Source organism: Anomaloglossus baeobatrachus, chromosome 2 (genome assembly GCF_048569485.1).
Source record: "Anomaloglossus baeobatrachus isolate aAnoBae1 chromosome 2, aAnoBae1.hap1, whole genome shotgun sequence".
Taxonomy (NCBI): Eukaryota; Metazoa; Chordata; class Amphibia; order Anura; family Aromobatidae; genus Anomaloglossus; species Anomaloglossus baeobatrachus.
The window spans coordinates 559,991,143-560,005,731 of NC_134354.1; the positions used below are offsets into that span (position 1 = coordinate 559,991,143).

The window sequence follows — 14,589 nt, forward strand, 5'->3', positions numbered from 1 at the left end:
ACCACGGATCCGCTGTAAATCCATGGAAACAGAAGCAGCGGGGCCTATTGATCCCTATGGGCTCTGTCGTGTCCGCTTTAGAAAGGAAGAAGCAAATTGTGCAGAATTTTTTTTTCTTTCGTGACAAAAATAGACACATAATAGAAGCCAGACAGACCCCAGAATACCCCCTGCGGCCCCTCCGGTTTTCTTTTCGTCACTTACACAACAGATCAGTGTTTTATATTCCATCTGTTTATATATCCAGAATAGACAGAAGCGCCAGGTGTGAATATGGCTTTATATAACCATGAGCGGGGGAGGGGCACTGGGGAGAGCGGTCATCACTCTCTGTATAGGAAAACACTGGGCCTTATACACAACACTGCAGTATCCCATAGCAACTGATTACCTGCCCAGCAATCTGGCGTCACGTGACCTGCCAGCTTTTTCCCAGCGCTGTCATGTGACCAGGCTGCCCTCTACAGCACTGACACTACAACTCCCAGAATACTTTGCTCCAAGTTGCGATCCCGGCACAGCGGCAGCTCCTGACACCGACACCTGACCGACCGCACCGGGGACGACATGGCGGCTCTGCACGGACTGGCGCTCAGCTGCGGGGCCACACTGTGAGTCACACTGACAGGCGTGCGTGACGGCCCACTCGTGTCACAGCGTGGGCGGAAGACACGTGTGCAGTGGGAGGGGTCACCTGCATTAGCGGCTGTCTGAGGGCCGTGTACACACCGAGCACTCACCTGCTGGTTAACTGCTCACTATGCGTGCTCTGTTGTTCTCTGCTGTCAGCCACATGAGGCTATAATAATGTCACCTACACTGTGACCAGAGTCCCCCATAACTAGTGACCGCACAGCACTGTACCCAGCCTGGAATATAGGGTCATCCAGACTATTAATATCAGAGTGCCCCCATAACTAGTGACCACACAGCAATGTACCCAGCCTGGAATATAGGGTCATCCAGACTATTAATATCAGAGTGCCCCCATAACTAGTGACCACACAGCAATGTACCCAGCCTGGAATATAGGGTCATCCAGACTAATAATATCAGAGTGCCCCCATAACTAGTGACCGCACAGCAATGTACCCAGCCTGGAATATAGGGTCATCCAGACTAATAATATCAGAGTGCCCCCATAACTAGTGACCACACAGCAATGTACCCAGCCTGGAGTATAGGGTCATCCAGACTATTAATATCAGAGTGCCCCCATAACTAGTGACCCCACAGCAATGTACCCAGCCTGGAATATAGGGTCATCCAGACTATTAATATCAGAGTGCCCCCATAACTAGTGACCACACAGCACTGTACCCAGCCTGGAGTATAGGGTCATCCAGACTATTAATATCAGAGTGCCCCCATAACTAGTGACCGCACAGCACTGTACCCAGCCTGGAATATAGGGTCATCCAGACTAATAATATCAGAGTGCCCCCATAACTAGTGACCACACAGCAATGTACCCAGCCTGGAATATAGGGTCATCTAGACTATTAATATCAGAGTGCCCCCATAACTAGTGACCGCACGGCAATGTACCCAGCCTGGAATATAGGGTCATCCAGACTATTAATATCAGAGTGCCCCCATAACTAGTGACCACACAGCAATGTACCCAGCCTGGAATATAGGGTCATCCAGACTATTAATATCAGAGTGCCCCCATAACTAGTGACCACACAGCAATGTACCCAGCCTGGAATATAGGGTCATCCAGACTAATAATATCAGAGTGCCCCCATAACTAGTGACCACACAGCAATGTACCCAGCCTGGAATATAGGGTCATCCAGACTATTAATATCAGAGTGCCCCCATAACTAGTGACCACACAGCAATGTACCCAGCCTGGAGTATAGGGTCATCCAGACTATTAATATCAGAGTGCCCCCATAACTAGTGACCCCACAGCAATGTACCCAGCCTGGAATATAGGGTCATCCAGACTATTAATATCAGAGTGCCCCCATAACTAGTGACCACACAGCACTGTACCCAGCCTGGAGTATAGGGTCATCCAGACTATTAATATCAGAGTGCCCCCATAACTAGTGACCACACAGCAATGTACCCAGCCTGGAATATAGGGTCATCCAGACTATTAATATCAGAGTGCCCCCATAACTAGTGACCACACAGCAATGTACCCAGCCTGGAATATAGGGTCATCCAGACTATTAATATCAGAGTGCCCCCATAACTAGTGACCACACAGCAATGTACCCAGCCCGGGATATAGGGTCATCCAGACTATTAATATCAGAGTGCCCCCATAACTAGTGACCACACAGCAATGTACCCAGCCTGGAATATAGGGTCATCCAGACTATTAATATCAGAGTGCCCCCATAACTAGTGACCACACAGCACTGTACCCAGCCTGGAATATAGGGTCATCCAGACTATTAATATCAGAGTGCCCCCATAACTAGTGACCGCACAGCACTGTACCCAGCCTGGAATATAGGGTCATCCAGACTATTAATATCAGAGTGCCCCCATAACTAGTGACCACACAGCAATGTACCCAGCCTGGAATATAGGGTCATCCAGACTATTAATATCAGAGTGCCCCCATAACTAGTGACCACACAGCAATGTACCCAGCCTGGAATATAGGGTCATCCAGACTATTAATATCAGAGTGCCCCCATAACTAGTGACCACACAGCAATGTACCCAGCCTGGAATATAGGGTCATCCAGACTATTAATATCAGAGTGCCCCCATAACTAGTGACCGCACAGCACTGTACCCAGCCTGGAATATAGGGTCATCCAGACTATTAATATCAGAGTGCCCCCATAACTAGTGACCACACAGCAATGTACCCAGCCTGGAATATAGGGTCATCCAGACTATTAATATCAGAGTGCCCCCATAACTAGTGACCGCACAGCACTGTACCCAGCCTGGAATATAGGGTCATCCAGACTAATAATATCAGAGTGCCCCCATAACTAGTGACCGCACAGCACTGTACCCAGCCTGGAATATAGGGTCATCCAGACTATTAATATCAGAGTCCCCCCATAACTAGTGACCACACAGCAATGTACCCAGCCTGGAATATAGGGTCATCCAGACTATTAATATCAGAGTCCCCCATAACTAGTGACCGCACAGCACTGTACCCAGCCTGGAATATAGGGTCATCCAGACTATTAATATCAGAGTCCCCCCATAACTAGTGACCGCACAGCACTGTACCCAGCCTGGAATATAGGGTCATCCAGACTATTAATATCAGAGTGCCCCCATAACTAGTGACCGCACAGCACTGTACCCAGCCTGGAATATAGGGTCATCCAGACTATTAATATCAGAGTGCCCCCATAACTAGTGACCGCACAGCACTGTACCCAGCCTGGAATATAGGGTCATCCAGACTATTAATATCAGAGTCCCCCCATAACTAGTGACCACACAGCAATGTGCCCAGCCTGGAATATAGGGTCATCCAGACTATTAATATCAGAGTGCCCCCATAACTAGTGACCGCACAGCACTGTACCCAGCCTGGAATATAGGGTCATCCAGACTATTAATATCAGAGTCCCCCCATAACTAGTGACCGCACAGCACTGTACCCAGCCTGGAATATAGGGTCATCCAGACTATTAATATCAGAGTCCCCCCATAACTAGTGACCGCACAGCACTGTACCCAGCCTGGAATATAGGGTCATCCAGACTATTAATATCAGAGTGTCCCCATAACTAGTGACCACACAGCACTGTACCCAGCCTGGAATATAGGGTCATCCAGACTATTAATATCAGAGTGCCCCCATAACTAGTGACCGCACAGCACTGTACCCAGCCTGGAATATAGGGTCATCCAGACTATTAATATCAGAGTGCCCCCATAACTAGTGACCGCACAGCAATGTACCCAGCCTGGAATATAGGGTCATCCAGACTATTAATATCAGAGTCCCCCCATAACTAGTGACCACACAGCAATGTACCCAGCCTGGAATATAGGGTCATCCAGACTATTAATATCAGAGTGTCCCCATAACTAGTGACCGCACAGCAATGTACCCAGCCTGGAATATAGGGTCATCCAGACTATTAATATCAGAGTGCCCCCATAACTAGTGACCACACAGCAATGTGCCCAGCCTGGAATATAGGGTCATCCAGACTATTAATATCAGAGTGCCCCCATAACTAGTGACCGCACAGCACTGTACCCAGCCTGGAATATAGGGTCATCCAGACTATTAATATCAGAGTGCCCCCATAACTAGTGACCGCACAGCACTGTACCCAGCCTGGAATATAGGGTCATCTAGACTATTAATATCAGAGTGCCCCCATAACTAGTGACCGCACAGCACTGTACCCAGCCTGGAATATAGGGTCATCCAGACTAATAATATCAGAGTGCCCCCATAACTAGTGACCACACAGCAATGTACCCAGCCTGGAATATAGGGTCATCCAGACTATTAATATCAGAGTGCCCCCATAACTAGTGACCGCACAGCACTGTACCCAGCCTGGAATATAGGGTCATCCAGACTAATAATATCAGAGTGCCCCCATAACTAGTGACCACACAGCACTGTACCCAGCCTGGAATATAGGGTCATCCAGACTATTAATATCAGAGTGCCCCCATAACTAGTGACCACACAGCAATGTACCCAGCCTGGAATATAGGGTCATCCAGACTATTAATATCAGAGTGCCCCCATAACTAGTGACCGCACAGCACTGTACCCAGCCTGGAATATAGGGTCATCCAGACTATTAATATCAGAGTCCCCCATAACTAGTGACCGCACAGCACTGTACCCAGCCTGGAATATAGGGTCATCCAGACTAATAATATCAGCGTGCCCCCATAACTAGTGACCGCACAGCACTGTACCCAGCCTGGAATATAGGGTCATCCAGACTATTAATATCAGAGTGCCCCCATAACTAGTGACCGCACAGCACTGTACCCAGCCTGGAATATAGGGTCATCCAGACTATTAATATCAGAGTCCCCCATAACTAGTGACCGCACAGCACTGTACCCAGCCTGGAATATAGGGTCATCCAGACTATTAATATCAGAGTGCCCCCATAACTAGTGACCGCACAGCACTGTACCCAGCCTGGAATATAGGGTCATCCAGACTATTAATATCAGAGTCCCCCCATAACTAGTGACCGCACAGCACTGTACCCAGCCTGGAATATAGGGTCATCCAGACTATTAATATCAGAGTGCCCCCATAACTAGTGACCACACAGCAATGTACCCAGCCTGGAATATAGGGTCATCTAGACTATTAATATCAGAGTGCCCCCATAACTAGTGACCACACAGCAATGTACCCAGCCCGGGATATAGGGTCATCCAGACTATTAATATCAGAGTGCCCCCATAACTAGTGACCACACAGCAATGTACCCAGCCTGGAATATAGGGTCATCTAGACTATTAATATCAGAGTGCCCCCATAACTAGTGACCACACAGCAATGTACCCAGCCCGGGATATAGGGTCATCCAGACTATTAATATCAGAGTCCCCCATAACTAGTGACCACACAGCAATGTACCCAGCCTGGAATATAGGGTCATCCAGACTATTAATATCAGAGTGCCCCCATAACTAGTGACCACACAGCAATGTACCCAGCCTGGAATATAGGGTCATCCAGACTATTAATATCAGCGTGCCCCCATAACTAGTGACCACACAGCAATGTACCCAGCCTGGAATATAGGGTCATCCAGACTATTAATATCAGCGTGCCCCCATAACTAGTGACCACACAGCAATGTACCCAGCCTGGAATATAGGGTCATCCAGACTATTAATATCAGAGTGCCCCCATAACTAGTGACCACACAGCAATGTACCCAGCCCGGGATATAGGGTCATCCAGACTATTAATATCAGAGTGCCCCCATAACTAGTGACCGCACAGCACTGTACCCAGCCTGGAATATAGGGTCATCCAGACTAATAATATCAGAGTGCCCCCATAACTAGTGACCACACAGCAATGTACCCAGCCTGGAATATAGGGTCATCCAGACTATTAATATCAGAGTGCCCCCATAACTAGTGACCACACAGCAATGTACCCAGCCTGGAATATAGGGTCATCCAGACTATTAATATCAGAGTGCCCCCATAACTAGTGACCGCACAGCACTGTACCCAGCCTGGAATATAGGGTCATCCAGACTATTAATATCAGAGTCCCCCATAACTAGTGACCGCACAGCACTGTACCCAGCCTGGAATATAGGGTCATCCAGACTAATAATATCAGCGTGCCCCCATAACTAGTGACCGCACAGCACTGTACCCAGCCTGGAATATAGGGTCATCCAGACTATTAATATCAGAGTGCCCCCATAACTAGTGACCGCACAGCACTGTACCCAGCCTGGAATATAGGGTCATCCAGACTATTAATATCAGAGTCCCCCATAACTAGTGACCGCACAGCACTGTACCCAGCCTGGAATATAGGGTCATCCAGACTATTAATATCAGAGTGCCCCCATAACTAGTGACCGCACAGCACTGTACCCAGCCTGGAATATAGGGTCATCCAGACTATTAATATCAGAGTCCCCCCATAACTAGTGACCGCACAGCACTGTACCCAGCCTGGAATATAGGGTCATCCAGACTATTAATATCAGAGTGCCCCCATAACTAGTGACCACACAGCAATGTACCCAGCCTGGAATATAGGGTCATCTAGACTATTAATATCAGAGTGCCCCCATAACTAGTGACCACACAGCAATGTACCCAGCCCGGGATATAGGGTCATCCAGACTATTAATATCAGAGTGCCCCCATAACTAGTGACCACACAGCAATGTACCCAGCCTGGAATATAGGGTCATCTAGACTATTAATATCAGAGTGCCCCCATAACTAGTGACCACACAGCAATGTACCCAGCCCGGGATATAGGGTCATCCAGACTATTAATATCAGAGTCCCCCATAACTAGTGACCACACAGCAATGTACCCAGCCTGGAATATAGGGTCATCCAGACTATTAATATCAGAGTGCCCCCATAACTAGTGACCACACAGCAATGTACCCAGCCTGGAATATAGGGTCATCCAGACTATTAATATCAGAGTGCCCCCATAACTAGTGACCACACAGCAATGTACCCAGCCTGGAATATAGGGTCATCCAGACTATTAATATCAGAGTGCCCCCATAACTAGTGACCGCACAGCACTGTACCCAGCCTGGAATATAGGGTCATCCAGACTATTAATATCAGAGTGCCCCCATAACTAGTGACCACACAGCAATGTACCCAGCCTGGAATATAGGGTCATCCAGACTATTAATATCAGAGTGCCCCCATAACTAGTGACCACACAGCAATGTACCCAGCCTGGAATATAGGGTCATCCAGACTATTAATATCAGAGTCCCCCCATAACTAGTGACCACACAGCAATGTACCCAGCCTGGAATATAGGGTCATCCAGACTATTAATATCAGAGTTCCCCCATAACTAGTGACCACACAGCAATGTACCCAGCCTGGAATATAGGGTCATCCAGACTATTAATATCAGAGTCCCCCCATAACTAGTGACCACACAGCAATGTACCCAGCCTGGAATATAGGGTCATCTGGACTATTAATATCAGAGTGCCCCCATAACTAGTGACCACACAGCAATGTACCCAGCCTGGAATATAGGGTCATCCGGACTATTAATATCAGAGTGCCCCCATAACTAGTGACCGCACAGCACTGTACCCAGCCTGGAATATAGGGTCATCCAGACTATTAATATCAGAGTGCCCCCATAACTAGTGACCGCACAGCACTGTACCCAGCCTGGAATATAGGGTCATCCAGACTATTAATATCAGAGTGCCTCCATAACTAGTGACCACACAGCAATGTACCCAGCCCGGGATATAGGGTCATCCAGACTAATAATATCAGAGTGCCCCCATAACTAGTGACCACACAGCAATGTACCCAGCCCGGGATATAGGGTCATCCAGACTATTAATATCAGAGTGCCCCCATAACTAGTGACCGCACAGCACTGTACCCAGCCCGGGATATAGGGTCATCCAGACTATTAATATCAGAGTGCCCCCATAACTAGTGACCGCACAGCACTGTACCCAGCCTGGAATATAGGGTCATCCAGACTATTAATATCAGCGTGCCCCCATAACTAGTGACCACACAGCAATGTACCCAGCCTGGAATATAGGGTCATCCAGACTATTAATATCAGAGTGCCCCCATAACTAGTGACCGCACACAATGTACCCAGCCCGGGATATAGGGTCATCCAGACTATTAATATCAGAGTGCCCCCATAACTAGTGACCGCACAGCACTGTACCCAGCCTGGAATATAGGGTCATCCAGACTATTAATATCAGAGTGCCCCCATAACTAGTGACCACACAGCACTGTACCCAGCCTGGAATATAGGGTCATCTAGACTATTAATATCAGAGTGCCCCCATAACTAGTGACCGCACAGCAATGTACCCAGCCTGGAATATAGGGTCATCCAGACTATTAATATCAGAGTGCCCCCATAACTAGTGACCGCACAGCAATGTACCCAGCCTGGAATATAGGGTCATCCAGACTATTAATATCAGAGTGCCCCCGTAACTAGTGACCACACAGCAATGTACCCAGCCCGGAATATAGGGTCATCTAGACTATTAATATCAGAGTGCCCCCATAACTAGTGACCACACAGCAATGTACCCAGCCTGGAATATAGGGTCATCTAGACTATTAATATCAGAGTGCCCCCATAACTAGTGACCACACAGCAATGTACCCAGCCTGGAATATAGGGTCATCTAGACTATTAATATCAGAGTGCCCCCATAACTAGTGACCGCACAGCAATGTACCCAGCCTGGAATATAGGGTCATCCAGACTATTAATATCAGAGTGCCCCCGTAACTAGTGACCACACAGCAATGTACCCAGCCCGGAATATAGGGTCATCTAGACTATTAATATCAGAGTGCCCCCATAACTAGTGACCACACAGCAATGTACCCAGCCTGGAATATAGGGTCATCTAGACTATTAATATCAGAGTGCCCCCATAACTAGTGACCACACAGCAATGTACCCAGCCTGGAATATAGGGTCATCTAGACTATTAATATCAGAGTGCCCCCATAACTAGTGACCGCACAGCAACGTACCCAGCCTGGAATATAGGGACACTATGGGGAGATAAGGTATGCACACCAGTGACTATGTAAGGGGAATACATGGAATAGCAGAAACTGCTGTGTGAATACTGACATGAAAAATTCAATAGCTATATGTAAGAATGAAATGTAAAAAATGGAACCTGCATTACTGCCATGAATATATGAATAAAGAGAAATTTAGCTAATTTTTCACATTTCATTCTTACATATAGCTATTGAATTTTTCATGTCAGTATTCACACAGCAGTTTCTGCTATTCCATGTATTCCCCTTACATAGTCACTGGTGTGCATACCTTCTCTCCCCATAGTGATGTTTTTTTAGGTTTTTGCACCCAGTTCAGACATAGAATGGAGTTCCAAACGTTATTTCTTATTTGGAATATAGGGTCATCCAGACTATTAATATCAGAGTGCCCCCATAACTAGTGACCACACAGCAATGTACCCAGCCTGCAATATAGGGTCATCCAGACTATTAATATCAGAGTGCCCCCCATAACTAGTGACCGCACAGCAATGTACCCAGCCCGGGATATAGGGCCATGTAGGCTGTTGCGGTCAGTGTACAGTAGGTGTTGTAGCGGAATATCCCCACCATTTTCAGAAGCTCTGCCGGTCGCCGTCTCTACATTACTGGAATGATGCAGTCGTCCCCTCCGCTCCCTGCACACAGGAGGCGCCTGCACAGGTAACTCAAGCCATTGTACCATCGTTGCCTTTATTAAAGGGGTTGTCCAGACCAAAGAGAGAATTGTGTAGTCACTGTATGTATGTGAAGACTGCTGAATGCCCCGGTATATCCCCGTGTGGAGGGCGGTCACGATAGCACATCTATGCAGATTGCACACTTGTGCTCATCTGGCTTCTCTCATATCTGTTTTATTGAGTGAAGCCGGATGAGACTAGTCTAGTTGGCGTGTGACTCCCTCCCTCACATGGAGTATAGGGCATCCTGACAGTGAGTGTGTTGCGCACTGTCACTTTGACTGTAGACCTCTCTTTTCAGACCGGAAACCCCTCTAATTCTAGTATGTTAGTACGTTGTAAATCTTTTTATTGTAAACACATCAGAATGCAGATTTCTAGCTGAACAATCGCTTACATTTCGCTGTGTGCCATGCAAGTATCCATTTTCAGTTTTTTATGTTTGCTGTGGAAATTGTTATGTTATAGAGTGCCTGTAAGGTGCCTGTATGGTCACTGGGGCTTGTGGAGCTCTCCGTGCCAACATCAGCAGGGTTTTGTGTTAATACCGTAACCTGCCATTAGATTCATGCTCTCCGCAGCTTTGCACCTGCTGCAGTGTTTCAGAGAAAGCAGTCGTAAAGCCGGGCAGGGACTATAGGTAGGGACCTGACTAGTCCGATCACGTCCTTGGCTCACTACTGCACACGCCACTCCATTTGATTGACAGGTGTCTCAGGTGTGTCCATAGCATGAGACCTGTCAGTCACCTGCAGTGGGGCAGGGAGAGCTGTCCATGGCCATTATAGAGCGTTTCAGAGTAAAGCCCACCTGGCTGCGGTCGCACGGCCCGGCTTTGATTCATGCTGCCCATGGGTTGGATCCAATGACAGGTCCCCTTTAATATTTTTGATTGTATCATTTAAAGGATGGTTGTTATGGTAACTGGATGGCATCATTTAATATTTTACAGTTACGTATATACATCTGGCTCTTGGTTATGTGAATTCTTAAAGGGGTAGTTCACTTTCTGAAAAGTGGCTCCCAAAGTATATAAAATGCCTAAAATAACAGACTTGGGTGGATTTCACCCTCTTTGGGGCCGGCTCCCCGCTGCTGCTCCAGTTTTGGGGGTTTCACCGCAGCATCAACGACACAGGTTGAAAGTGGATAACCCCTTTAAACAATATTGTGGAGGCTGCCTCAGGAAGGGGAAGGATCGCCTTTTCTACTCTTGTGGGGTACAGAGCCGATGGTGCACCCCATATTACACAATACAGTTAGCTCTGTGTACTCTCCTGCCTGGGGCAGACAGGGGCTTCACTGAGTACAATCCCTGCACTAACCTTTCTGTTTTATATTCTCCTCTTATACTTGTTTATTCTTTGATTCCTTATTTTTGTAACTATGCAGCACTGTACCTTTGTATATTTTAGGGGGTATGTCAGCCTAACATAATTGTTCACACAAGGGCGTTCGGTGCACCCTTGGCATGAGCAAACAGTTCATACCTTATTATTTGGACTATGCAACGCATCGAACCATAAAGTGCACATAGGTGTTAGAGGAGAAAGTAGGAAAAAACAATTTAAAGTAATTAATGTGGTCATGACACTGTTATGGAGGCAATGTCCCCCAATTCTGTATCAGTGTCCCTCATCCTGATGTGTATGTCCCCCATATTTTTGTAACACCCCCAGATCTTGGCATTGTCTTCTGATGCTGGTGACTGACCTCAGCATACCGTCACAGCCGTGCGCCCCAGTCACAGGAGCACCGATGTCTGCTGCCGGTTAATTCAAAATGAATATTCGCTGCTCCCCAAACCCATGATTCCGCCACATTTCAGCATCGGCATCCATGATGGAAACAAAAACATCTGTAATTTACTATTACTGACCTGGGTGCCGAGAGGTGGTTGTGATTATTGGCTTGGGGAGCAATGAATATTCATTTCTTTAATGACGGACACAAGTGATCGCCCCACTCCTGCTACCACCGGCTTCCTGCAGCATTGGACTATAAGACGCACCCCCAATTTCCTCCCAAATTTTGGGTGAAAAAAGTGAGTCTTAAGGGTACTTTGCAAGCTGCGACATCGCTAGCCGATGATAGCGATGCCGAGCGCGATAATCCCCGCCCCCGTCGCACATGAGATATCTTGTGATAGCTGCCGTAGTGAACATTATCACTACGGCAGCTGCACACGCACATACCTGCTCTGCGACGTCGCTCTGACCGGCGACCCGCCTCCTTCCTAAGGGGTCGGGTCGTGCGGCGTCACAGCGATGTCACACGGCAGGCGGCCAATAGAAGCGGAGGGGCGGAGATGAGCGGTACGTAAACATCCCGCCCACCTCCTTCCTTCCGCATAGCCGGTGGAGGCAGGTAAGGAGATGTTCCTCGCTCCTGCAGCTTCACACACAGCGATGTGAGGTGCCGCAGGAACGAGGAACTACATCGTACCGACATTATGGAAATGACCGACGCTACACAGATCGCTGATTTATGATCCTTTTGCGATCGTTTATCGGCGCATCTAGGCTTTACACGTTGCGACGTCGTTACTGGCGCCGGATGTGCGTCACTTTCGATTTGACCCCGACGATATCGCAGTAGCGATGTCGCAACGTGCAAAGTACCCCTTATAGTTTGAACAATATGGTAATTGTTTTTCATTGTTTACCATATAACGAACCCCCTTTCCTTCTTGATTGAATGTTGGAAAAAATCATTAAGTGGGAAGATGCAATGCCCTTCTCACCCATGCTAACCGTGCTCTCTGTGCCTGTGCTTGGTTTGAACAGTCATTTTGTCCTGACAGACGCCCTTAATTCTCAAAACCTCCTGAAGAACCGTAAAGTATCTCAGTATAGTATAAGTTGTAGCTTCTGTTACCGGTGACTGATGTGTGCGGGGCTAGGACTTGCTGCCCGTACTGCATAGGTGGTGGCATCAGTAGTGGTCATAGTTGGGGTACGTCTTGTGCTCAATTTGTAGTGAAGGGGTGAGATGGCATTGTGGAATATTGCTTACCGTACATCCCATAGTTACACCTCGGTGATAGTGGCCCAGATCAGTTCTGGGAAAGTGTTATATGTGGGACCTGTGCATATACAATACCTACTGGGAGGTCTCTGTATAATGAAAACCTAATCATTAGACTCTAACGTATCCCATTTTCTAGTTTTATTTCTGCTTTCTGCTGAGGATTACAATTCTAAAAGTCAGGTAGGATCCTCCTCGTTAGCGGTATGTGATCAGTGCTCAGAATTCCAGACTGGGTGAAGACTCACTGACAAGTACCCTATCAATCTAATACTGTAGTGCGGCCAGAACCGAATGGAGCTGAACTCTCAGCATTTAAAATGAGGAAATCTGCCTGGCATAGCTCCTCTGTTTCCGTTACTCGGGAGCCTCTAAATCCAGCTGGTCTCTGCACCCAGGTCCTAATATTCCCTAGTTCTGTTTTTGGCTGTGTCTCTGGTCTCTGTGTCTTTGATTCCAGCTCCTGGCATCCCTCCTGGGATTTGTTTTCCTGCTGCCAGTACTTGGCCATTGCCCTACGCTCTGTGTTTCAGGTTTGAGCTCTTGGACACATTCCTCCACTGGTTATTTTTGGTATCAGAACTACAGAGCTTGGCATAAAAATTGGCCAATTCATGACAGCCCATCAACCACGGCAAGGCATCCTTCTTTGATGGGATCCTAACCTAATGTTATGTTTTTTGTGGGCTATAAGCCTACAAATTTAAAGGCATGTAGGATGTAGAATTTAATCAAAAATAGCCTTAGACTGATGTCAAGAGTGCTACTGTTATATAGTCTACTATTGGAGGTATTCGCCTGCCTCATTTTCTGACTGAGGACTCCTCCCATCAGCCTAAGCCCATTATTGATTAATTAATTAATGCTGGATCCTACCCGGCCATAAACGTGTAGGGTTATAGCCCGAGAGAGACATAATATTAGGTTAGGCTCTCGTCATAGAAGGACGCCTTGCCGCGGTTGATGGGCTCTCATAAATTGGCTAATTTATGCGCTAAGTACCTTCATTTTCATAAATATATTTCACATAGCAGTAATGCAGTTCAAATTTCATATGTTCAGTGTTCGCATACATCTTGACGCTTACAGGGGGCTGCTGTATTCTTCTGTTTGTCCAGTCATGTAGGGGGATGGTAATGCAGGTAAAATTAATACCAAATTGTATCAAAAACCAGTGAGTGGAAATTCCCTTTTACATGCAGCGAGTCTACATCCCGCTCATGTAATTAAAATTATCCCCGTGGGCGAATATGTAAGGGCTAAAAGAGGGTGCTCACGAAGTATGGATTATGGTCAGGAGAGTGCAAATATTACAAATAGTGTAAAAAATCGGGCTATAATAATGCGCTACTTAGCAGAGCTCGGGATATCGTTGCTTCTAGAGACCGACATGATTTAGTTTATGGGGATAGTAATAGATCCAAGTGTAGAAATGATAGGAATAAGGATTCTGTTACTTTTGTTACTACTTTTACAAGTGATTTTCCCACTATTCGGAACATTGTTCGGAAACATTTACCTGTGTTGCATCAAGACCATATTGTATCAGATATTTTATCTAAGGGTGAACGATTCTCCCCTAGGAAAGCTACTAGTATAGGTAACCTGCTTTCTCCAAGCCTGTTTA

At 47.0% G+C, this 14,589-nt stretch overlaps 1 protein-coding gene across 1 annotated transcript in view; it reads left to right on the top strand.

Moving 5' to 3' along the window:
* Positions 1-483: 483 nt before the first annotated feature.
* The window catches only part of CLYBL (citramalyl-CoA lyase), a 504,570-nt gene continuing 490,464 nt past the window's right edge, over positions 484-14,589 (top strand). Inside the window, 1 exon segment of the mRNA XM_075334351.1 lies at positions 484-611. Within this exon segment, the coding sequence (XP_075190466.1) occupies positions 568-611 (44 nt within the window). The 5' untranslated portion in view covers positions 484-567.